General features: G+C 37.2%; 1 protein-coding gene across 1 annotated transcript; it reads right to left on the bottom strand.

Moving 5' to 3' along the window:
• Positions 1-1681: 1681 nt before the first annotated feature.
• On the bottom strand, positions 1682-26700 carry pex7 (peroxisomal biogenesis factor 7). Its single transcript, XM_056269198.1, has 10 exons — positions 26314-26700; positions 26180-26237; positions 25470-25620; positions 25308-25385; positions 24260-24368; positions 18826-18932; positions 16598-16711; positions 13390-13445; positions 7888-7987; positions 1682-2087 (listed from the first exon to the last, which is right to left on the bottom strand). Exons 1-10 carry the CDS (start codon positions 26417-26419, stop codon positions 2022-2024), a joined length of 945 nt encoding a protein of 314 aa, XP_056125173.1. The 5' UTR covers positions 26420-26700; the 3' UTR covers positions 1682-2021.
• Positions 26701-27430: the final 730 nt, after the last annotated feature.

Here is a 27430-nt window from a genome sequence, read left to right as displayed (position 1 = left end):
GAGCTCACACATACTGTGTTTCAAACCGTGCAGCGCGCGCACGTCAGAGGGAGAGAACCCTTGCGCATGCGTAGTAAAGTATAACCTGTGGGGGAAAAGGCGTTTTAAACCTTATTTTGGGGCAAAGTCATCAAACTTTTTCAGCGATTTTTATCATATTTTACTGCTGTTTCTATACATGCAGTTTTTATGTCCCGGTGACCAGTGAAAGTGCAGTTCTGACTCTCTGCCCATTCATTTAGATAGGAGCCTGGTCTTGTTAGTCCGAAATAGCTGCCCGGAGGCGTTGCCAAGATGGCGGCCGAGTGGCACGACTTGCCTAAAAGGACTTTGGTAATGCTGTGCGTTTCAAGGCACTTCAGTGGGCCTTTAACCCCCCCAAATAAAACTTTTTTTTTTTTTTTTTTTTAAATCTACACAGGCTATAAGCATTTCACCTGGGTTTTAAAACATTTCTGTCAATATAAAAGTAAGACTACAGGGACGCTCAGGAAGATATCGAGTTTGCCAAAGGAGGTAACCATAGGAACAGTACGCCCTAGAAACATTTTTTAGGACGGGGGTTTTCAAACCGTTCCTGAGAGTGTATTACAGAATCTTCCTATCTAAATTCTTAACTTAAAATGTGAAAAAGTTCTATCTTTTGATATGAGGGTGAGTAGTTAATGACAGAATTTTCCTTTTTGGCTGAAGTAAACCTTTAATTAAGTGGGTTAAAAAAATGTTTGTGTGTTTTTTTTTTTATTAAGTTCAAGAAAGGTTGTTTGGTTGTACGAGAACAGATTGCGCATCTAAAATTTTCTGTATAGTCAAACTCCCTGAAAGTGTTTATATAATTGCCACACCAGCTTAAGCTCTGAACATGGAAGCGATATCTAAAGTCACAGTTTGAGCTTCACAACTTTCTGTTTACAATTTCAAAGGCTTCATATCAGTTCTGGCGATTCAAGGTCATTTGGATAACAAGCCATTGGAAAATCCTTGACAGCCACTATACAATTTGGGATTATATTAATATATATTCTGAAAGTAAACTGTCTTTTATTGTTGAAGCCCATAACTCACTTGAAGAATAAAGGGGATTGGGCTTTTTCTGTTTTCGGCTTGAGGTTGTGGAATGCCTGACATCAGATGCGTTTTCTCCATTGAAATATTTAAATATCAAATATGGATTTTAATTATTGATATTTGGAGCTTTTTTTATTGTTATGTTTGATGTTTTCTTTTTTAATATCAAATGTATCTTTACATACTATATAGTCCATTGGTCTGTAGTTGTAAAAGGTTGTAAAAAAAATAGACTTGATAAAATGCTACAAAATTTATACATGAATATGATACTCATTCAATACAACGGTATATACTAAAGTACCATAGTATTACTTGATAACATCACGGTACCATGTTCCCGCTACATTTCTTTTTTTCTTAACACTATATTACTGTTATACCTCTAAATGCTTGTATACTTGGCCTTTCTATTATATTTTGCTCCAGGTGAAATATAACAAACAATCTCAAACATTTATATAATATTCACCTATTTGTCTGCTGCAATCTAAACTGAACACAGTGCTGGAGGCAATAATACAAATGTTAATTTGATTTTTAACAAACCAGGTTCATCATTTTGAGAATGAAAATTTGCATTGATTTATTAATATCAGTTTAACAAACTGGAACAACAATACGTACTACATAATTTACCACTGAGCTTTAGACAACAATAAGGCACTCACTGTTCAAGGTAAACTCACTTAGTTTGATTTTACACTTAAGAAACACTATAATAACATCACACTCCTGAAAGCGAGCAGTTTTCACACTCAGTGACAGCACGAGATTCCCCGTCCTCTGTACCGCGCTCCCGATGCAATGATCCCGATGCGTCCCACGGGTTCTCCTTTAATAGCGTCATTAGGAAAACTGCAGTGAAATCTTGGCAAAGTCTGCACCTGTGATTAAAACAGAGCCGTGACTCCCCCGTGCCTTGCGGACCCATCTTTCTGGTGCATCAACTCCTACTGGGCGGCCAGGCATGAAGGGGTGAAGACTTTTACAGTCTCATCCCAAGAGCAGTCCACAACCTGTAAAAAAAAAAAAAAAAAAAAAAAAAGGGAAATCACACAAATAGAATGGCATCCATGTAATGTAAAAAAAAAAAATCTGATAATTAACAAAGGACATTAATCTCCCCGCCAGCGTTTAAAAAAAAAAGAAGCATTTTTTATTATTTTCACAAAATTATCATGGCCCCCAAAATATTTCGTGAGGTATTTCATTGATTTGATTATAAGGTCATATAAAAGGTTAACATGCTTTAATGTTCAAAAAAACACATTATTTTTCACATGCTGTACATTATTGCAGCTCCTCTATTCCCAGTCTGTCTGAAATGCACTGATTTCTACAAAGCCCCTCCAAGGCTTCTAAAGCAATTGCAATCACACCGTTAATAATTATGTCGTCTGTTTGACCGTATAATTTAGAGCGTGAGTCGGATTCTGAAAATGCGGATGATCTATCGGGACCAACTTTGCAAGCACGACTTGAGCAGAACATTTGACAGTGATAGTCATTTGTGTACTCCCCGGTACAGGTTCAGGAAGATGTCCTCTGTAAAATGAACTCTGCACAAGCAAACATTTAGATTGTACTCAGGAACAGCTTTATTAATAAATCGTAACCTCTGAGAACAAAAGCTGTTTGCATTAAAAGCAGTTTTAATGTACTGAAAGCTGCCTTCTTTCTTCGTGGGCGCTTTTGGGCAGGCATTATGCTAATATTTCACATTGTGACATGGATGTTTGTGGATGTAATATCTGGACTTGAGGTTTTAAGATGGTACTGCATAACTGGTTACAAGCCCTTCAATTTAAAAGGGTCATTTCATGAGAACTTCTGAAATTCTTGATCTTTTTAGATAAAAGTGCTTGATGTACTATGAAAATAACATTGATAAATTATGACTTCTTTTTGGCACAACAAACATTACTAATATTACAAATGGACATCAGGGATAAAAGAATGACTGATTATAAAGAATGACAAAGCTAAAAAAATCCACCACTGTTTAAATACAAAATGAAAATGAAAATGAATGTATATATATATATATATATAGAGAGAGAAAATAAATTATACAAGCAGTGAGCATTGATATTGAAACACAAAGGGATTTCTATGCACATGCTGCTTTACTGAAATGCACAGTAATGATGTTCAGCCAATGATTTGCTTGGAATGGTTTGTTTCTTTTGATTCTGCTTCAAAGACTTTTAAAAGCCTCTCCTTTTGAGCATGTAAGGAATACAAGTGCACAAAAAAAATGCTACTGTACCATGTACAACTCAACAAAGAACCTCTGTTATGTTTTCCTCATTAAAAACCATAATAGAAATATCAAGACAAATTTAATAAGGGCAGCTGACGTAACATGGATATGAACTTATGATTAATATATATATATATATATATATTTTTTTTTTTCTTTCATTTCTCTAACTAAAAAGGAAAACTAAAATAATTCCCTGGACTAGAATAGAATGGACTGGAATAGATTTTAAGGAATAGAATAGAAGGCACAGTGTGTCCTAAGACAATATGAAAGTGATATAGTGATGCCAAAGCAAAGTTCCGCTCCCTTTATTGCAGTCCTTTTCTCCAGAGCGCTCCAGCAGAAAGCCTGTGACTCACCCATTGAGGGAGAAAAGTCCTTCATTAATTACTAAACTGCAAAATGCCCAACAGAGACCGAGTGCCAGAGAGCAGCCCACAGTGCAGAAAAACCAGATGCAGAGAGTGAGGCGGAGCAGGCGCGAGGAGTGAACGGCCGGTCAGCTGATAACACAACGTTCAATAGAACTGGAGGCAAGAGAGCAAGACTGTGATTCGGAGCTCCGCTCTTCTCATCTGAGGAACAATATCTGAGCACAGAATACATGTCCTCTTTGGCAGAAACGTTCTAGCTCCTTGTCAAAAGGTGCAAAGTATGATGCATCACCTGCTGTGGGTGTAGATGAAGGTGGAGCTGGGCTTTTTCCTCAAGAACCGGTTACAGTATAATTATACTTCACTTTGTTCAAAGGCAGATGTACAGATGTTCAGTGCAGAGAGCAAATCTGAGCAGAGGTGATCAATCAAACTCAACTGATATGAATATAGTAAGGTATGAGTATAGTTACCATATTTTCAATGAGAATGTGTGTTTTTAAGTCTAAGTATGTGCATAAACTTTTGATAGACTGATATATCAGCTATTTGAAATAATTGAAATTGACCTATAATCAGGCCTGGTTAGCCAGTAAAGGACACTGGTCGTGTTAAAAATGTATATATGCGTGAGTATTTAACAATGGCTCAGACTGATTTGTGGGTTTGGATATTGGCCTTGACAGCACCTACGAGCAGCACAAGGTGTGTATGTGCGTGCGTTTGTGTGTACGGTTGGCAGAGAACAGGGAGACTGCGGTAGAAAAAGCACTTCACAGTTCTTGCCCTCGTCTTGCAGGAACAACCCAAGCACCTGCAGCCTGCCAACAGCAGCACTTACGCCCCACGCCGAACTAACAATAAGAGAGAACCCTTACATACAGAATTTTCCAATCCTGCAATTTGGCTGACACACTGCGCTCCCTTTTTTGTGATTTCTCTAGTTGCGCGCTATTAGTATAAGAGACAAATCACGTCTTGTTAGAAACTCACAAAATGGGCAAGACATCTAAGTGAGCTTAAAAGCTTCCCAAATTTGCATTCTGATTGACAGGAAACTCTACATTACCAAAATGAGATGTGAAGGTAATGGCAAACCCATTATATCCTGAAAACAATGTAAATAACTTTCAGGATGCTTTGACAGCGCAAAAATGAATCTGTAGGCCTTGAAATAGAAGCTCAAACCTGAGAAGTGGATTGTGATAAATAAAAAAACCTATATATATATATAATTTTTTTAAAAGAGGTCTCTTATGCCTTGGTGAAGGTTGCATTTATTTGATCAAAATACAGTAAAAACAATAATATTGTGAAATAAATGTTTTGTATTTTAATGTATTAATGTTACTTATTCCTGGGAATTTTCAGCATCATTACTCCAGTCTTCAGTATCACGTGATCTTTCAGAAATCATTCTAATATGCTGATTTGGTGCTCAAAAAACATTTCTTCTTCTTCTTATTATTATTATTATATTAAAAAATATATTATTATTATTGTTGAAAACTTTGGAAACTGATCCATTTTTCAGGATTCTTTGATGAACAGAAAGTTCAAAAGAACAGAATTTATTTGAATTAGAAATCATTTGTAACATTATAAATGTCTTAACTTAAAGCTTCCTATTGTAATAAAAGTATTCTTTTTTTTTTTTCAAAAGACAATTCTTACCCCAAACATTTGACAGAATACTCTAATAGGCACAAAAATACACGCAAAAATTAGGTGACACAATGCATTTTCAGTTAGATATATAACAGCTATTGAAAATCAATCAAACAAATCTAATGCATCATGCTCCATGTAAACAGATGGAAAGAAAGACCTTTATATTTACAGGCTTCAAAGAGGGTCTGAGGTGACTTATAGTTTGCAAGAGCTTGAATGTTAAATCTGAGAATAATGTCCCGGTGGAGCTGAGGAGAGGTTTGCTGCAGACATCTCGTGTCAGCTCAGTGATGGCTCATCGACTGCATCACTGTGAGTGCTGACGTCAGACAGGACCAGCTCCCCAGAGGACTGCGGCCCACATCTCAATGAGCTGAGTGCTCGGTTACTGTACGTGACCGATTCAATGTGCGCATCGCATAGAACCTCTACACGGATGAATGTTTTCCGCGACAGACAAGACATCTCAGGTGAAGTGAGGTCAACAGACCAGACCCTACAGTGAGGGTTAATAAAAAGTAATAGCTGCAGATGGAGTCATGGAAATATTGATTCAAGTTTCTCAATTACTGGTCCATCAGAACAGATGTCATTAAATTAAAGGTTTCGCAAAAAAAAAAAAAAAAAAAAAAAATCTAAATCATCAGAGATCACAAAAAGATCACAGAAAGTTATACTATGATTTTGGAAATATATGATATATAACTTATATTTATGTATTTGATCTGAAATGGCTAAAAATGCAGAAAACAGTAATATTGTGAAATATTATTACAATTTAACTCTTCTCTATTTTTTTAAAAAATATTTTAAACATGTACTTTTTTCTCACAAAAGATCACAGAAAGCAAGACTGGAATATATAGTATTAAACAAGCAGATCTCAATATTGTTCAGCCTTTTGGCAATATTTGATATATAACTTATATTTATGTATTTGCTCTGATGAAATGGCTAAAAAAAAAATTATTTGATCAGAAATACATTTTAAACACCCACTGGAGATTCAAGTAGATTTTTTTTATTTAAAAAAAAAGTTAAACTAAACAAACAAAAAAATAAAAAAATAAATTAAAACGAACAAAAAAGGTAAATAAAGTTAAAGCTGCAGTCCGTAGTTTTTCCTCTTTGTCGCCATCTCTGTTCGAAATCTGCAATTGCAGTTATTCACGGAATTATCAACTTTACGTGAGCTGTGCCTCGCCATGGCACTGCGCGGATGAATCCAATGTTTTAAGGAGAAGTGTCAGTCACCGCACCGGTGTGGATACTGTCATTCAGAATCACAGATTATTCTTTTTGGAAGTATGACCAACATAAGAATTTTCACCGGAAATTGTCATCTGAACAAGTAAGTAACATCCACTTTTGTTCTGACCAACTAAGAGAAAAAAATAATTGCAGTAAATCGTGCTGCTTAAATCTAACGATCGCTTATCATATCACGTCAAACCGTGCAAATTTGTTCTCAAATTGTTCATGTTCAACATCAGCATTGCGTGACTACATTTAATGCCCTTCCGATATTTATCCTTGTTTTCGCATGGGTCCGGTTGCAGTCTCTTTTTTTCTGTAGCCACTCCGAAGTCCGAAGTCTTTTGCATTTTACAACAGGTGAATCTTCAGTTGTCACTGGTGATTGTTGCTTGAAACTTTCTGGATCCGCCATCAAATTGAAAAGTTTAATTATATCAAGTGCTGTGAGAAAAGGCTATAAATCTCCACCTCCAACATCCTCACACACATAATAGCCTACTAGCCGAGACTCCTTCTTTATGTGTACAGATGTGACGTAATGACGCAAAGACATGCTCGAATTTCCCGCGAAAATCCACCAGTACCACTGGAATTAAAAACATTATTACAAGCTTACTGTTTTGAATCGAGCTACGGCAAGCAGAGAGTTTTGAACACTGGCTGGTTATGTACTTGCTCAAAAATTTATTTTGGATCATTTTTAACCCAAAAAAGTTGCGGACTGGAGCTTTAAACTAAAAAATAAATAAAAATAAAAACAAACAAAAAAGATAAAATAATAAAATAAAATAAAAATATTTAGTCAAAAACAACTAAATGAACACTCTTTATGAAAAAAATATATTTCACTTTCATTTATATTTACCAATATAACAAAATTTGTCAATAATCAGCAATATTTACCTAGATATATTTTAATAGATTATTGTAATACATGTTATGAAATAATTTGTTTATCACTTAAAATGCACATGACATTTTTTCTTTATTACAATGTGGCATTTTTGGACTACTTAAGCTTACAGTCCAAGCTTGCTTGGAGTCTTTTTTTTGCTGCATTACTAAACTTTCTCCTAATATTAATTTCCTTTTTGCCACTTATTGAAAGGAGAGCATGGGAGGATACGTCTGGATTAGGTGGAATGAAAATGGGAGCTAAACTGGATTTGAACCCAAGTTGCCTACAGTATATGAGCACTATAGTGAAGTCAATAAGTGTTGCCCAGTAGTGTGTTTTGGCGAGTTTACCTGGTTGGGGATGTGCAGGTTGAAATCCAGGCCACACACGAACTCTGAGTGGTGCTCCAGTGTCTCCAGCAGTGGCTGGTTCTTGGAGTAGTCCCAGAATCTGTGGACGCGAAGCAGCAGAAGGCAATCATGCTAATTGAACGGCCGTTTGTCTTTTCTGACGGGGCAGCGGCTCAAAGCCCTGATGCAGCCCTGGCTCACCAGGCCCCGACTGATCCATTCAGCAAATGTAATTAAATCACCTCTCTGGAAAAAAAACTCCCTGTCTAAAAGAAAACATTAGGCAGGCATTAATACTAACATTGCCATAGAGCAGAAGTGAAGGATATTATTTATAAGCACAGATTTTCACCCACAGTCAGTGCAGAAAAATGCAGATGACCAAATCCAAATTAAATACAACCATATAGAGCTGCACAATTAATCGTTAAAAGAACGCAATCTCGATTCAAACACCCATCTTATTTCTAAATGACATTGATTCCGCTAGATGTCTATTAAACGCTTGAGAAATACGATCACAGCGAACAGCCAAATCTGCATTGCAGTTGTCAGGTATAAAATAGCCACACAGTATTATTATTTCTGTGTAACCATAATTCAAATGATCACAGAAGTGCTGGGATAAAAGTTTATAGTTCGGAAATACTGATGTTTATGGTAGCGTTCAGTATAGATTAAATCACCTTTTGAAAGTAACTCGACGCTTCAAATAAAGATAGCATCAATTCCATCGTTACACCAGTAAGTGGCAACATGTGACTATGTGTTTGTCATTGAATTAATCATTCACGACATTGGTTCAAAAAACCAGTGATGAAACGAGTGAAGTCTTTATGAGTGAGTCATTGAATCATTCATTCAAACTGATAAAAAAGAAGATAATAATTCAATAATAATTAAATATTTTTTATATAGACTGCAGCAATTAAAATTTGTCAGAACCTTTAGTAATTTACATGTTATTTAGTTTAGATGTCTATTCAGAATCAAGGGGAAATCGCAGTCTCTTATTTTGAGTATAGTTTGATATTCAGAACACTGATATCTGTCGTACTTCGTTTAAAGCAATGCATCAACCTAAACAAACTGTCGTCATTGAAAGAAAGAAAGAAAGCAGGGAACAATACAGCGAAACCAATATCCCAGCCTAATTAGTTGTTAAATAACACACAGAAAGACAATTGTCCTTCTGTACAGCACCCCGTATTAGCAACTGCCATCATAGCAACTCAGAAAAGCCAGCTGTTATGTATGAAAGAGGACACCTTATCTCCCGTAAACGAGACCTGACAGATCTAAAGGAGACTGGGTTAAGTAAACAGCTAGGTGTGTGTGGCAGCAGGTGGCCCACATGTTCTTTTGAACACAAACCCTTCAAAAAGGCTTTGTATTTAAATAAACACACTTTTCTCTTTAATGCAAGGGAACAAAAAAAGATTCACGTTGTTCTGTTCCTCCTGCGGAAATCACTTCTGGTAATTACCTCACGGTCGGTATCATCACAGTTTACTCTGAATGTAAAACTAATTAAATGACACCTTGGTCAAGTATGAGTGCCTGTCCTATTCAAATAGCAAATTTCCTGTAATCATTAGAATTGATTTCTATGAAAGCAAAACCACAAATACCAGTTCTAAAGCAAATCTTAAATGAACTGAGAAAATGACAACAAACTAAAAGTTGAACAAATATAACATTTTCAATCCAAATTCTTTTAGGTACAGTAATACTAATATAGCTCCTTGTGCAATTTGTATATGGCCATTCACACTGACTGCAATTTTATGGAAAATCTGATCAGAAATGAGATGTATTCCAACAAATATTCGATTTTTACAACAAATATATAAATTGTGCTCCACTGCAAAAGACAAGAGATGCAAACGCAATGGTCAAACAGGTCTGTCTAGCGTGTGTTTATATAAAGAAACAATAGAAAATCAGCGCAGTAGAATGGAAAAACGCGTTCTGTGTGAGCCGGCCCCAACTCAAATAACCACTCGTTACAACTGAACTGAGGTCTGCAGAAGAGCATCTCTGAACACACAACACATCAAATCTTGAAGCAGAAGAGCTACAGCAGCAGAAGACACACCGGTGACACTTCTGTCAGCTGAGAACAGGAAACTGAGGCAACAATTCACACAGGCTCACCAAAATTCGACAATAGAAGATTGGAAAAACGTTGCCTGGTCTGATGAGTCTTAAATTCTGCTGCAACATTCATATGGTAGGGTCAGAATTTGGCATAAATAACATAATAGCATGGATCCATCCCACCCTGGTGGTGGTGTAATTGTGTGAGGGATATTTTCTTGGCACACTTTGGGCCCCTAAGTACCAATTGAGCATACCGGTAATTTAAACATCACAGTCTACCTGAGTATTGATACTAATCATGTCCATCCCACTGTACCCATCTTCTGATGGCTACTTCCATCAGGATAACGCACCATGTCACAAAGCTCAAATCAGCACATGCCAGTGAGTTCACTACACTCAAATGGGCTCCAAAGTCACCAGATCTCAATCCAATAAAGCACCTTTGGGATGTGCTGGAACGGGAGATTCACATCATGGATGTGTAGCCGTCAAATCTGCAGCAAATGTGTGAATGTCAATATGGAATCAAGTAACATCTAAGCCACAAAGAATTAAGGCAGGGCTAGTGAGTATATATACACTCATCGGCCACTTTATTAGGTACCCCATGCTAGTAACGGGTTGGACCCCCTTTTGCCTTCAGAACTGCCTCAATTCTTCGTGGCATAGATTCAACAAGGTGCTGGAAGCATTCCTCAGGGAGTTTGGTCCATATTGACATGATGGCATCACACAGTTGCCGCAGATTTGTCGGCTGCACATCCATGATGCGAATCTCCCGTTCCACCACATCCCAAAGATGCTCTATTGGATTGAGATCTGGTGACTGTGGAGGCCATTTGAGTACAGCGAACTCATTGTCATGTTCAAGAAACCAATTTGAAATGATTCCAGCTTTATGACATGGCGCATTATCCTGCTGAAAGTAGCCATCAGAAGTTGGGTACATTGTGGTCATAAAGGGATGGACATGGTCAGCAACAATACTCAGGTAGGCTGTGGCGTTGCAACGATGCTCAATTGGTACCAAGGGGCCCAAAGAGTGCCAAGAAAATATTCCCCACACCATTACACCACCACCACCAGCCTGAACCGTTGATACAAGGCAGGATGGATCCATGCTTTCATGTTGTAGACGCCAAATTCTGACCCTACCATCCGAATGTCGCAGCAGAAATCGAGACTCATCAGACCAGGCAACGTTTTTCCAATCTTCTATTGTCCAATTTCGATGAGCTTGTGCAAATTGTAGCCTCAGTTTCCTGTTCTTAGCTGAAAGGAGTGGCACCCGGTGGGGTCTTCTGCTCCTGTAGCCCATCTGCCTCAAAGTTCGACATACTGTGCGTTCAGAGATGCTCTTCTGCCCACCTTGGTTGTAACGGGTGGTTATTTGAGTCACTGTTGCCCTTCTATCAGCTCGAACCAGTCTGGCCATTCTCCTCTGACCTCTGGCATCAACAAGGCATTTCCGCCCACAGAACTGCCGCTCACTGGATGTTTTTTCTTTTTCGGACCATTCTCTGTAAACCCTAGAGATGGTTGTGCGTGAAAATCCCAGTAGATTAGCAGTTTCTGAAATACTCAGACCAGCCCTTCTGGCACCAACAATCATGCCACGTTCAAAGTCACTCAAATCACCTTTCTTCCCCATACTGATGCTCGGTTTGAACTGCAGGAGATTGTCTTGACCATGTCTACATGCCTAAATGCACTGAGTTGCCGCCATGTGATTGGCTGCTTAGAAATTAAGTGTTAACGAGCAGTTGGACAGGTGTACCTGATAAAGTGGCCGGTGAGTGTATATATACATATACACACACACACACACACACACATATATATATATATATATATATATATATATATATATAGATGTTAATTAAATTTAAGCATACAGACTGTCCCCACCACACACATAAACATACATTTATTACTGTTATATCAGCTTTTTGGATGCATGAATAATTTAATACAGGTTTCTTTCTCTTGTTTTTACTTGGGATCTGGGTGGTATAAAAAGGTTTCGATTATCGTACTACACAAATTCGCAGTGTTTATTTACAGATTGGCCGGCACATTTAGCCTCCAGGCTTAGATAAACACAATGTTTAAACAATAAGGTGACTAGCATCAATGGAAGGAAAATCAAACTCACCTCTAATAAGACCACTGCTCAATGTGCAAGTCAATTCTCATTTTAAAAGCTTGTCAGCCCAGATAAAGTACTCTCTGCAATCTTTCTCCAACAGCCACAGCAAAGATCAGTTGTCACTTTTTAGGGACAACAACCATCCATCCCTCTATCAATTATGGGGCTCTCACAACAGAATAGACTAACTAAGGAATGGTATTTTCCATTTTCAAAACAGGTTAAGGCAAGCTTTATTGACAGGCTGTCAATTACAACAGTCACATGTCCCTTAGTATATATATAAAAAAAAACAGAAATGTGTAGCAGTATTTTTGTTAAAGCACTTAATTTTTCTACACAAAGAGTTATCTAAATTATACAATTATGTGGTAGAGCTTCATTGAACCTGGAACATTACTAGATGTCTGGCAGGAGCATAAAGGCATACAAATCATGAAATGCAATGTCAGTCTTCTGTTAACTATAGTATTATACTTAGTATGTTCTTCAAAGGCCTAAAAATATCCATCAGACTTTATCACAATTAACAGTTATTAAGACTCCAAGGGTATATTTGTATAAAACTAATTTGTGATTCCTTTATCAAATTACAGCGACTAGGCAGCCAGCAATCTTGGAAATAATGAAACCAAAAATTGGCTTTTGCTTTACAACAGTGATTTCTGCTGATACGTCCTTGACTGTCCTATTAAAGATAATTCTCCCTGTGCAAAAATGCAATAATCTCCACACTCAATAAAAACACAACCATGCACTAACAGAATAAACCCACTGCAAAAAGAAATAAAACAGTCTACCCTGAAATGAAATCAATGGCTTTTACAACCCCGTTTGATGGCAAAGGGATCAGTTCTTCTGCAACAGTGCCAGCAATGCTTCACCATTCATCCAAAGGCCACTAGGAAAGATCATCTGTCCTTAACATGGACGAGTAGATTTGAAGGGAAAACTGTGGAAAGGTTCTTTAGAAATCTTACTGTGTTTTTGATGGAAGACGCATCATTTCAGTAAAAAATGTGAAGGATGGAAACTCTCACAGGAAAGAGAGAGAACAATAACATATCCAAAAAATGACTCATTGTGGCTGAGTTTAATTAATCCAATCATACAAGTTAGTTCCAGTCCTCCAATTTGATAGGACAATTTTGCACTAGGTTTATAGAACTGTATATAAAAAAAAGTTGCAAACATGCTGTTGTGTTGATAATCAGAAGAACAGAACAGTGGTCAAACATTTGGCTTACCTGACTGTGAAATCATATGAGCAGGATGCGAGGACGGTCTTGTAAAAAGGGCAGAACTAGAAAGGATGGACAAATGAAAGAAGAATTAATATACAGTGGCTGCTGGACAAAAAAAAAAGTTGAATGTGGCCCAAATCCTCTCATCATTTGGTAGATAGAATAAACAACAAAAAACACTCAGAATGTGTTTAAATTTCTGCTTTAATATTTGTTCAGTTTTCAGAGTATGCAGTAAGTGTCACGGTCATGTTTAGTTTTCAGTCAATGGGTGGGTCTCAATCAGCTCCCCAGTTCAGTGATCAGAGCACTGATCAGGGAGTCGGACATTTTAAGGGCCGTCTCATCATGTGCACTGAAACGTTTGCTGCCTAAAAACGTCCCACAATGCCCCATGAAAACCAGGGAGCATCCAGCTCACTATGTTCCCTTAACGGAAGTTTTGAAGCATGAAACATAAATCACGTGAGCCAACCCCCTACACATAATGATGATTTTATTAAAATACAAACCACTATTTAATGATATTTCACCATAAACAGATCACTAGACAGGTAATGAACATAATCTAGTTGCCAGTTCATTTACTGCTGAAATGTTACAAGTATATGTAACAAGCAAAGTATTTATAATGTATTTTAAATAACATAAACAAATAATGTCAGAAAGATATCCGTTCTGCTGTTGATCATAAATACCAGTGGTGATGTTGTACAATGAGGACATTGTCCTGTCGTCGGAAACAGAGTCATCAGTGTCCCAATGTGTAGTGAGCCACGGTCCTTACCACAGCCGAATTCATGTACACAATAAACTGATATACTGATTCATGACCTAGAAGGGAGCTAGGGGACTGATTGAGACGCACCCCTCAGGAGGAACCTGGAGGATTTTTCAGAAAAACGGTGCTCAGTTTAACTGCTAAGGACAAACAAGGGACTAATGAACAACAATCAAAAAACATAAAAACAGTTGTTAATAATCCAGGTAACAATACACAGATTAAGATTCAAGGGTATGTAAACTTTTGAACTGGTTCATTTGTGTAAATTCCGTTATTATATTGTCTTGTGGACTAGATGTCAACGTGTTATGTGAAATAGCTAATTCAGAACAGTACTAAATAAATAACATGAAATTTGTATGTTCCCACTCTCTCTCTCTCTCTCTCTCTCTCTATATATATATATACACTCACCGGCCACTTTATTAGGTACCCCATGCTAGTAACGGGTTGGACCCCCTTTTGCCTTCAGAACTGCCTCAATTCTTCGTGGCATAGATTCAACAAGGTGCTGGAAGCATTCCTCAGGGAGTTTGGTCCATATTGACATGATGGCATCACACAGTTGCCGCAGATTTGTCGGCTGCACATCCATGATGCGAATCTCCCGTTCCACCACATCCCAAAGATGCTCTATTGGGTTGAGATCTGGTGACTGTGGAGGCCATTTTAGTACAGTGAACTCATTGTCATGTTCAAGAAACCAATTTGAAATGATTAGAGCTTTGTGACATGGTGGAAGTAGCCATCAGAGGATGGGTACATGGTGGCCATAAAGGGATGGACATGGTCAGAAACAATGCTCAGGTAGGCCGTGGCATTTAAACGATGCCCAATTGGCACTAAGGGGCCTAAAGTGTGCCAGGAAAACATCTCCCACACCATTACACCACCACCACCAGCCTGCACAGTGGTAACAAGGCATGATGGTTCCATGTTCTCATTCTGTTTACGCCAAATTCTGACTCTAACATCTGAATGTCTCAACAGAAATCGAGACTCATCAGACCAGGCAACATTTTTCCAGTCTTCAACTGTTCAATTTTGGTGAGCTCTTGCAAATTGTAGCCTCTTTTTCCTATTTGTAGTGGAGATGAGTGGTACCCGGTGGAGTCTTCTGCTGTTGTAGCCCATCTGCACTGAGTTGCCGCCATGTGATTGGCTGCTTAGAAATTAAGTGTTAACGAGCAGTTGGACAGGTGTACCTAATAAAGTGGCCGGTGAGTGTATATATATATATTACAATTATATATATATATAATTATTATATATACAATTATTATAAATAATAATAATAATGATAATGGATTTGAGCAGAAAAGCAGAGCTGAGCAGTCTGGTTTGAGGTGTGAACAGACTTTTTACGTAATTTATGATTATGAATTTATTATTATTTAAAATACAATGGTCAGTGATTTCCTAGAAATGGTGACATCAGACATTCCCCTTCAAATCAGCCAAATTCTATACTTGCTAGCAAGCTAAAACTATTTGATCAACTTACAGTAGGTCTTGGAGATCTTATATCTATATTCACAGCACAGATATTGTCATTACCCTACAGGAAGAGTTTTTTGATAATCTTCAGAACAGTTAATGTAAAAGACAAGGAATGAACTTCTTCATCACTGATACAGTATAAGATGACATAATAATAATAATATAAAAAGTGTTCATTTCAAAGCTATTTGATATCATTATATTCTGCAACACACAATCTCATGCTTCACAGCCCTCCTCTATTCCCAGTGTAATAGCAAAACTCTTTGTTCTTTGCTCCTTATTTCACACATTTCAACATTACCTGAAAGCTGAGAGCAAAACCATTAACTTGAAACAGCTTGTGATTTCACCCTGACCCAGCTGGAGTGGGTTTTATTCCCACAGCTCCATTTGGAGATACAAGGATCCTCAAGTGGCATAAAATCAGATGGAAGGACTATTTGTGTGTGTTTTCTTCACAGGTTCGGCAGCAGGCTGGTCAGGTGCAAAGTGCACTGAACTCTTTAATCGACATAATTGCTGACTGTTTGGACACTCACGCGCTCACATTTTCTCCAAATCAATTACACAGATCCCTAAAGATAATCCGTTTATATACGGAAATCCATAGCTGTCAAATACAGTACAGAAATACGCTTTGAGTTTCACACGGACAGAAGCTGCTGCAAGCCTCATTAATGTTCAACAGACTTGTTAAGTTAATTTAAGTCAAAGCAATGACCAAACTAATGTAACATTGAACGCAGATGTAGTAAGATTCTTCACCCTTTATCCAGCTGAATATTTCAAACTGTTATGGCTCCTTTTACACAAAGTTTGCATGGCCCTTGAAATCACATGATTCAAGACACTCTTCTGGAAGAAATTAAGACCAGCTTTTGATCTAAAATACTAAAAATTAGTTGGCCATCCAACTAAAAATACCTTTACTCTGCGGATGGCGTAAGAATGGCCCATCATTTGAGCTAAAGGATTTCGGATGTTCCGTAAGTCCCACACACGGAGACTGCAGTCCACGGCTCCAGTGACCAGAACATTCTGAGAACAGAATAGAAATGAGAGAAAATGTCATTTCAGATCCTGTTACATAATTGAAAGACAATATAAATGGAATTAAACACTACTTCGCACCATTTAATTTATACAGCATACTAGTTTTTTTGTTTTTTTTTAATAGTATGTGCAGTGTACAGTATGCTACATTTTTTTTAAAATCTCCATGTTTTCCCCTGTCTCAAATCGGGCCTTTTCGACCGTGTGACGTCACATGGTCGGACGCCCCTCCCACGATTGTTGATTGACAGCAGCGTTTCCACACCAAGGGGGTAATCCACCAGCCGGAAACTGAAGTCTCCCCGGGGGCCGCCATTGGCTAGCAAGCCTTCACCTGCTGTTAGCATTCCATTGACTCCCATTCATTTTGGCGTCACTTTGACAGCGAATAACTTTACATCTGAGGCGTTTAAAGACTCCATTTGTCCATTGTTTATTTCTAAAGAAACACGACAATGTATAAAAGGCTCCATTACCTTGTATCTTACGTTATGGCCACGTAGAAGCAGTTTTTGTAAAAATAGGCTAACGATTGCGTCATAACACGCGACTCTCTGTCGCACAGTAGAGAAATTACCGTATAGACAGAAGTAAAAGCTCGCGCGTAATCGGGGGGACGTGGAGGCATAAAGTCAAGGTAGAAGCCCATAGAGAGTCATAAAGTTGATCCTTCTGCTAGCTCGTGGACAGCTAATACTCACGATCTCCGTCTCTGCAAGATTCGGAAGGAAATGATTCAGATTCCTCTTGGCACAGCTACTAGAAGACGTACAACTGTCAGACAGGTTGCTCACGTCACATCTACGTCATCAAGCTCAGTTTGAGCCTGCGCAGTGCGCTTGGCAATCAGGAAGTGAGTGCTTCTAATGGGCTTCACTTTTCTCCATTGAAGTCTATGGGGTCGCTGTGTCCATTTCTTTTACTGTCTATGTTCCACATAGACCCGCCCTGAGCGAGCTGTCATCATAGTCCGCCATTGTTGATATACTGGAGCAGAAAGGCGTCTAAGCGATTGTGGTGTTCTGTTCTTGGCTGTAATAACGAACACAGCAGTCATTTTGATGTTCCTAAATCCGAACCGCTGAAGATGCAGTGGGTGAGTTTTGTTTTCGAAGGGAATATTCCCCACGAGCAACACAATGCTTGCATGTTTGGCGCGAATCATTTCACAACCGACTGCTTTATAAACGAGGATCAGTATAAAGCTGGTTTTGCTAAGAAGCTGCTCCTGAAAAAAGAATCGGTACCAGATATTCGTGTTCCTGCTGCACCTCCAGAAGAAGTGAGTGTAAAGTTTTATTAACCTTTATATTAATCTTTGCAAATCGCTAGCTGCACGCTTCATGATGAATGCGGCTAAGGTTTACACTCAGGGTACATTACGGCATGTTTTCTATGTACGACGTTCTCAATATAATTCATAATCCCACTTTATAATGAACAACACGTTATGGTTATTGTGTTATTACAAACTGTGTACGTATATAGTAAACACAGCATTCGTATCTCACTACTCTACCCTGTCATTACATACAAAGATAGATGTGACATTACGTTAACCAACCATTCAGAAACGTCCTGTTCGAGCCTTAATTGTCGAACTTCTTCGGGCCGTCATCTTGTTCCGGGTCCAACTCTGGTTCAAACTGATACGGTTGCACAGATGTGTCCTCAGAGACTCCCGCTGCCATTCTTTCTCCCAAATATACCCTCAACTGTTGTCAAGGCAACACTCCACGTGTGTTGTGTCAAAACGCCCCACAGAACAGAGGGGCGGAGTGAGCGAAGCTCATTACCATTTAAAGACACATGCACTTAAACGGCATGCTGAAAACAGAGCTGCTGTTTTTGACCAGGTAAAATGAGTGTTTTCTTACAATACTAATGAGAATTTTTAATTCAGTATATTACAAACTTTTCATTTAGACCCTAAAGAATCAAATTAACTTGTATGAAAATAGCATTATATGACTCCTTTAAGTGATCTGAAAAACTTCTGTACAATTACACTTCAATATAGCTTTATAAACTGTGTTTTGAAACTCAAATCCCATTTGTGCCCACAGACAGTGAATGAACTGAATAAAGGAAATAATCACCTGGTCGTATTTGCACCAATCACAGCTGAGGATTTCAGCCCTGTGTGCAGGAATGGCCAGCCTGCAGGATCCCGCTTTCACATCCCAAACTCGCAGTGTCCCATCCCCTATAGCAACATAGATGAACATCAATTCTCAAGCGTCAGAGCTTTAAATCTTATAAAAAGCCACAAAATTTCTCATATAATTTCCCAGTTTGCGACCTCAGCAGAATCCTCTGAACCATAACATTCATTTCAAGGGCCACTTGCACTCAGCATGAATGAACCCAGGGCAAGGGCGCAGAGGGAAATGTCACCGGCCAGTCCTCTGTACGCTGCACAGGCCACAGATTTTTTCTTATTTTTTTCAGTCATATCTCTTTTTATGCCTTTTATCTTACCTTCTTGAAGCACAGAATTTCTATTCTGAAGTAAGCAGTAAATGTTCCAATCACTCACTTTTTAAGTATAAATGTAGTACTAACAGGCAGCCCGGTGAAACATTTTCATATGATCCCTAAAACCACAGGTCGCACTTTGAATAACCTAGGATGTTCCAAAAAAACATAAATAACTACCGTATATATCAAGCAGAAGCTTAAAGCATTAAGTAAGCACCACATAAACACATCATAACCATATTAATGCATATCTGGAAAGCTCACAGACAATAATGAATATTTAAAGTTGGGATGAAACTGAAGTTGCGATAGTCTTTTCTTCCATATTGTGACGTAAAAATGTGAAACGGCTTCTCAGCCAAGAAAAACTGTAGGGCGGGACTTGATTTTGTTCATAGGGAATTGATTGGATGGTTGTGGTTTGCTATTGGTGTGATGTCATGTGAGTGACAGGTTGTCCCGCCCTCATGCCAGCAAACACGTCATAAGAGAAAAGAAGAGATGTCACAGCAAGAGGGAGGGGAAGCTATTTTGATTAAAGATTATGAGGGCACATGAATTAAAAAGAAAATGATATGCACATATAAGTCATTTATCCAATATTCCATAAAGAATAAGAATTGTCAGTTTGGATTTTGTGGTGACCATTTAAAAGTGTGCTAAGGCAAGAACAAACCCCTAAAGTATTACAATTTTGGTATGCATCTCATCTTGCACCATTTGCAGCACGAACATGAATGATAACTCAAATAGCAGCACACTAGCTCGGTAGCACACAAACCAAGTCTGGAGTAAACATGTTAAAAAAAATATGTCCCAATCCTAAATACGGTATCAAAATACATTGCATTTATTGACGATCCAATAGATCGCCATTTAAATGAATAGCCCTACTCTAGTTAATTACATCTCAGGAGACTTATGCCAATGACTATTGTAACCCCTATTGATTTGGTGATTTGCAACTGATGGAATAAATAAAAGTCACTCTGAAGTGCGACCCGCAGGGAGTTCCTGCCTGAGCTGCGCAGTCACAATAAATTAAGCCTATCCCATAAACACTTTAAAGTACTCTAGGAAGATTTAAACAGAGTGGTGTTTTTGTATCACGATATACTGCAACATGGTTCCATTTTCCATTTTAACATTGTAGCATCAGGAAAAAGTGTCAGATAATCTAAAATATAGGACCTATAGATATGATTATGATTTTCTTTTTGTAACTCGATAGTATTACCAAACTTTGCTATGCCTATTGCCTACATCATCTATTGTTAAAATATTTTTCAAATCCTTTTATGTATAGATTTTATGATTTTACCCTTGTGACAGATGCAGACTTTGATTTTAAAATATGAACATCCACCATACAAATCTTATTGTTTTCAATTATGAAAATGTTAACGATGAGTAAACCTTTTCAGCAAATATTGTGTGAAAATAATTGATTCAAATCCTCAACTAAGATCTTTAAATCACAAGGCTCCACACTCCAGCTCCAAAAGCTGATGAGAATATGTCAGAAAACATCACAAACAGGGCCTCAATGTGTAGGAGGGAGCTTGTAGATGGAAATAAAAATTGTTTCAAGGTTTTGAGGAAGATTAATTATGTCAATATTTTAATGAGCTCAAGTTTAACAATAACTTTGATATATGGTCTGCTTTAGGCACTTTTATTTTAATTATAGAGGAACAGATCTCTTACTGAGATTGTCGGCATGCAAGCGTTTTGCATTAAAGATTTCATTGGCATCCCCGTCAGAGAAGCCAGGGCTCCTGCTATCACTGCATTGAGCGGGAGGAGGTGAAATCTCGGATAAGAGAGGTGCTGAAATTGTCTCTTCAAGGCACTTCTAGGCCCTGTTGAATACATTATCAGATGACAACAAAATAGAAAATCTAAGTAAGATTAAAAAGATTTACACTACTATATACATACACAATCCAATTTAAGCAATATGTACATATACATATATAATATTACAATATAAAATAACTGTTTTCTATTTTAATTCATTTTAAAATGTAATTTATTCCCGTGATGACAAAGCTGAATTTTCAGCATCATTACTCCAGTCTTCAGTGTCACATGATCCTTCAAAAGTCACTCTAATATGATGATTTGGTGCTCAAGAAAATTTAATTTTTATTATCAATGTTGAAGTGTTGTGCTGGTTAATAATTTTGTGGAAGTTGTGATACATTTTTGTTTCAGGATTCTTTGATGAATAGAGTTCAAAAGATTAGACGTTATACGTATAACATTATAAATGCCTTTCCTATCACTTTTGATCAATATATAATGTGTCCTTGCTGAATAAAAGTATTCATTGACTGACCCCAAAACTCATTTAATACAATTAATTTAATATATATAAAAATTAACTTGATTTAGACAAGATTAAGAGAGAATTGTATCATTAATATTTATTTAAATATTCATATAATGAAATATGCCAACATTACATCACACACCATGAACTAGCAAATTCGGTGTATTTTTTGTCTCACCAAAGACCTGCAAGCTATGAGTCATGTGGAGGTACTGACGTCAGTGTCCATGCAAAGACTGGTCAGACTGAAATACCAAAATACCAATTTGGCATCTGCATATTGAAGAGACATAAGGAATGCAACTTTCTGCAAGCCTGATGTTTATCAATAAACTCTTTCAGAGTCACAACCGGCCCTCTTAAATCTGTGCATGAAAGCTGTGGAAAGTTGCCACATACATGAAACGTGAAAACCTGATGTTGGCTTTATGTTATCTGCTTACATAAGTGGTTTCTGTGATGAGAAAAGCCAGCATATATATAACTTAAACATCTTTGCTGAGGCGGCATTTCATGGAAACCGTTTCTCCCATGATCACATTCGGCATTAGGTACTGGGATTTAGTATTGATTTTCAGACACATCTCATTACATACATGGTGTCAACATTTAATAGCAAAAGAAAAGGGTCCTCCATCAGCAAAGGAGTGTGCTATTCTTAATTCAGCTCATGAAGAGGGCTCAACTCAATATGAATGAACATGAGTTTTTATGCATTATGATCTTCCAAGGAACCATAAATGGGCTTCATGTGTGTATGTATGTGCAATGCATTCAGGGCCAGGCTTTAATGTCTGATGCACAATAAAGGGTGCTTGACTCCTCGTCACCGTTCATGCATAAAATGCATTATAAAGGGATGCATATCTCCATTGGTGCTCCATAGAATAAAGTAATTAAGGTTTGCAACGATGTGAGGGTGAGTAAATGATGGCACAATTTTGATTTCTAGATGAACTATTCGTTTTAGACACTGAGACTCTGTGATCACATCAGCAGTGAGTGGGTGCTGGAGGCCCAATGTGCTGCTGATAAGATCACGACAGAGCTGTTTGGAGCTGATGAACCCTGCGCTCTGATGGCAAAGCCTGCTGGTTTAGAGCTGCAATGTGGTCACCAACCCTACATCTGAAAAAAGATGTGTGCTCGTGACCTTGTGAGTCTTCTTACACACGTACACACATATACAGATCACTGTGCAGACTCAAGAGTACAAGCAAAAAAAAGGGCAAATATCCAATATTACGCAATCATGACTATGCAGATCTCTACTATGAATGAATGTATTGTACATTTTCCCAGCACAAAATGTATCAAAACTAGGGTTATTCAGTCGATTGGAAATTAAATTCTACATCAAAAAGCAGATTACTAATACATATTAAATCTATAAAAAAAGAGGCACATATTAATATTTTTTTGTTGAGAAAACGGAATAAGGGAATTTAGATACATGTTAGGAGGCATGGCTAAAGGGACAGTTCACCTAAACATGAATAATCTGTTCATTTACTCACACTCATGTGCATGAATTTCTTTCTTCTGTTGAACATAAAGGAAACTATTTCAAAAGAATGTTGGTAACCAAACAGTAGGAGAGAGAACTTCTTTCAAGGTTTAGAACAACTTGAGGGTGAGTAAAAGATTCATCATTTTTTTATCACAATCATTTTTTGGGTGAACTATCCCTTTAACTACGTTTACTTTGGGCTATTTTCCTCATAATTAATTGTACTAAATTAACACATTAAATTCAAATTCAAAACTAAACAAAAAAAGCGAGCTGAAGAGGATGATGAAAGCTCGCTGCTGACCTCATGGGGTGAATGATGGTACTGATGAGGTGAATCATTTGGCTACTAGACATAATTAAATAACTCAAGCTCAGTCTGCACCTCAATTCGTTTTTTCTGTTAATTATATTGAGGGGAATGAGATTTTGAAATGGTGCTACATGTCTCAATACACAAACTGTATTTCCTTATATATTGTAACTTATAAGTTGCTCTCTAGTGTATAATTTGCCTGTGATGCCATTTTAATGATCCAATTATTAATACAATAAATAAATAAAATACTTGAAATAAAATAAATGTCAACTGATCAAATAAAATAGACAAACTTGTTTTCTTTCAGCTATTTGCCAAGGCAACATTGTCATTTAGTTTAATTTGATGTACTAAAATAACTAAAACTGAAATAAAAATTAACAAAAAGTATGGACACATAAAAAAAAACTAATAAATGACAAAAACACAAGAAATACTAAAACTTTATATAAAATAAAAATGGGCAATATGTGTATATATCGAATTATTAATAAAATCTAGTTTAAAAAAAACTTTCTAGTTTTTTGATAGTAAAACAACTGTTTCAAGATCCCATACCTCCTCTTCTCATCAAAATTGTCTGTCCTCTCCCATCCCTCAAAATATAATTAGCAAAAAGACCCTTGAACTGGTAACCTGTACTGATATAATACACAGCATATTTCCCAAAAAATGTAATCAGTACATGCGTTCCTTAGGAATCAAACCCATTGTGTGAGTTTACTTTGGTATTGCTCTACCACATGCTCTACAAACTTGCATATGCATGTCAGATCACCCCTAAATTTTATAGTATTTCTAGTCTGCATCCCAACACAGCAATTTTCCGAAGGAAAGCAGCAATCCTTCCAAGCTTCATGGGAGAACAGATACAGCTCATTATCCTACCTGAGGCTGAAGCAAAGCATGCTGGGATATAAGGAGACCAGATGGTGCTGTATATGACACCCTCATGACCCTGCAGGGAGCTCACTAACTGACATTGCTCCGGATCCCACTGTGTGGAAAACAGGACAACCATGTAAACTCATTAGCAGTATGTTTGAGCAACAATGCACTTTCAAAGGTTGAACAAATCTATTTAATTTGGTATCCCAACAATGCATGAGTATATGGTTAGTTGCATTTAATTATTTGTATTTAGCATTGTTTAGTTCGGCATGAAACGGAAGTTGCGATAGTCTTTTCTTCCATATTGTGATGTATATCTGAGTGAAACGGCTTTTCGAACAAGAAAACACTGTAGGACAGGACTTCATTTTGTCCATCGGAAATTAATTTTTATCTATTTTATCTATTTCAATTCTAACTTTTTTTCGTGCATAAAAAGAGGTGGAAACAAGCTTCCATAAGATGTTGCTGCAAGAGGGAGGGAAGTTATTATGATTAATTGTTCTAATAATTATAATAATAGTAATTATTATGATTGTATTTTTTTTTTATATAATAATGATGTGCATGGAAAAATAATTTATAATACATACTGCGGTATTGCATTAAAAAATAAGAATTGCCATGGTGACTTTAAAGGGGTCATGAACTGCATTTATTTAAAATAAATGTAAATTTGATTTAATGTTCTTTGAGGTCCACTTGTAATGTTAGAAATATTTTTACATTAAAAAAACATCATCATTTTGAATAATAGGCTATTTCCTATCCTGTTTTGACCCTCTCTTTGAAACACTCCCCGATACATGTGTAGATTGGTTTTGATAACACAGTTATAGTTATAGTTGACAGGATAACTAGCGGTGTTTCATGTAAATTTGTCGCACTGTCATTCTTATATTCATCGTTCATAATTTCAGTAAAGTGAAAGTAAAGTGAGTGCCTTCTGTAACAGACAAAGCAATAGTGACACATGGTAAAAACATTATTACTGACACTTGTGTGTTTTGACATTACTGTCAACCGGGCATAAAACTCCACTTACCACTTTTGCCGTGTGGTCCCAAGATCCTGATACCACCAGGTTCTCTCCCTGTGCCTGACTCCAGTCTACTGAATACACCTATAAGCCCAGATGTTTAGCAGTCTAGAGGTTATGAAGTGCAGGAAGCTTTAACATGCTGTTTTGTGTGAACTGTGAACTGACCTCTTGTGTGTGCCCTTTCAGCACCTGGAGAAGACCTTGCGGGTTGGCCGTGTCCCAGATCTGCAAAGATCCATCACCTCCTGCCGTCACCAGCACATGTTCATTGTTCTCGCTCCACGTCACATCAAATAGGCCATTATTCCAGTCAAAACTGCAGATGAGACAAAAAGATTCTAAACGATCAGTCACATCACTGACTCCTCATATCACTGCAAGATGACACGGATTTACAATGGCCTCAAACACGTATGAATGTCAATGCATTCAAAATAAAATACAAAACAAAAGTGTTATCTGCAAAGAAATGATTCTAGATGTTTACTGAATAATTATAAATAATAATGATGATGATAATAATACATTATATTTTGCTCAAAGAAAACAGAACCCATTTTCAGGTCCAATACAATTTTGTTGCATTGGAACATTACTTTCATGGCAATTACGAAAACTTCCACAATATTCTAAATTCGTAATGCAAAAAAAGGTACATTTGTAAAATACAGTTTTAATTGTATATCATAGTAATATTATTATAGTAATATTTGTGGGATGATTTTCATTACCTTAAAGCAACATAATTTCACAAATAACAAATAAATACATAAACTAAACAGTAGTCTGTTGTTTGTTTCTTGTGGTTTTGGTGATCTATGACACACACATATTTGCAGATGCTCTATTTAATTCCCTAAAAGAAAGGAAATTACCTCCTCACAAGTGAAACATCTGCTTCTCTCTGCTCCAGCACAAGAAGTGTCCCACATCCTAAAAGACATAAAAGAGGTTTTCAGTGGCATTTACGTCAATATCATCTAACCATGGTCATGCAAACTAATATTACCTGCTATTCCATAATACTGAGAGGAAGCACAGGCGACAGTAGAAGCGACAAAAGGTGAAACCTCCACCGCATATCCATGACGTCCTGGAGATTTAAACGACTTCATACTCTCTAATAAATAACGTTATAATACAGAAATAACAGCGCCTAGGTCATTGTACTATTGACTCTAAAGTCCATCAAATATGTAATCACATGTAACAATAACCTCTTTTGTTTGAGGTAAAATGCCAAGCTCTTGTCAACAACAGCGAAAGTTCGATAAGTTCCCAACAATTAATACAACAGTACATCAAGAAATGAATACATTTGCCAGGTAAACTCAAATTTAGTGCAAAACATGTGTGTACCCAAGTACCAGATGTTTACTTCCGTGTTTTGACTGCGTGAAGAACGCAAAGCTGTGATTGGTCGGGTGAGAATGACGCCATCTCGGTTATTAGTTAAGTTATGACTGTTTACATTAATATAATATTTTTTACTTTTTTATTCAATGTGGTTTTCTAAAATGAAAACTCGATCAGAAAATATTAAAAAAATACCATTCGCACGTATTTGCAAAAAAACGAGCCACCGAATTTAGAACAAGTTACAGCTTAAAATGATCTCGCACCAGATGGCAGCATTTCTCTGGTAAAGATCACTTTTTTGGGGGCCTTTTCAGACTTCACACATCTAATCATTTAAAACATTTTGTTGGAGTGTGATCATTAATGTAGTGTCACTACTAATGACACTTAATTTAGTTTTATGATAATAATTATGGCACTCTGATAGATTCCCTATAGGACTAAATGATGCAATATTTTGTGCATTTACGTTATGTATATATGTATAGTATTTACATGGTATTCCGAGGTATGTCAAATAATTTGTTAAGTAATATTTTACAGTAGCCTACATGCACTTACCTAAGAAAGTACTGGTTAATATAAGGTAACCCATGGGTTAAGTTTTGGTTTAGGGGTAGGTTCAGGGTTAGGACTTAGGTAATGCTATATATATATATATACACACATTAAATATTAAATACTCCAGATAATCCCAAACAGTTGAGGTTAAAAAGTCTAAATGACTGTGTGCAAACTCACTGTGCCCTTGAGCCAAGAATGACCTG

This window comes from Rhinichthys klamathensis, unplaced genomic scaffold, assembly GCF_029890125.1.
Source record: "Rhinichthys klamathensis goyatoka isolate OS25496 unplaced genomic scaffold, OSU_Roscu_1.1 h1tg000281l_1, whole genome shotgun sequence".
NCBI classification, from domain to species: Eukaryota; Metazoa; Chordata; class Actinopteri; order Cypriniformes; family Leuciscidae; genus Rhinichthys; species Rhinichthys klamathensis.
Note: the sequence above shows the minus strand (reverse complement) of the source record. Positions and strands in the feature narration are given on the sequence as shown.

Coding starts and splice junctions, on each gene's coding strand:
- pex7 (XM_056269198.1), bottom strand. CDS start 26,419: ATGAAGTCGTTTAAATCTCCAGGACGTCATGGATATGCGGTGGAGGTT. Junction 24,369..25,307: donor GGGACCACACGGCAAAAGTG/GTAAGTGGAGTT, acceptor TTTTCCACACAG/TGGGATCCGGAGCAATGTCA. Junction 7,988..13,389: donor TCATATGATTTCACAGTCAG/GTAAGCCAAATG, acceptor TCGCGTCCACAG/ATTCTGGGACTACTCCAAGA.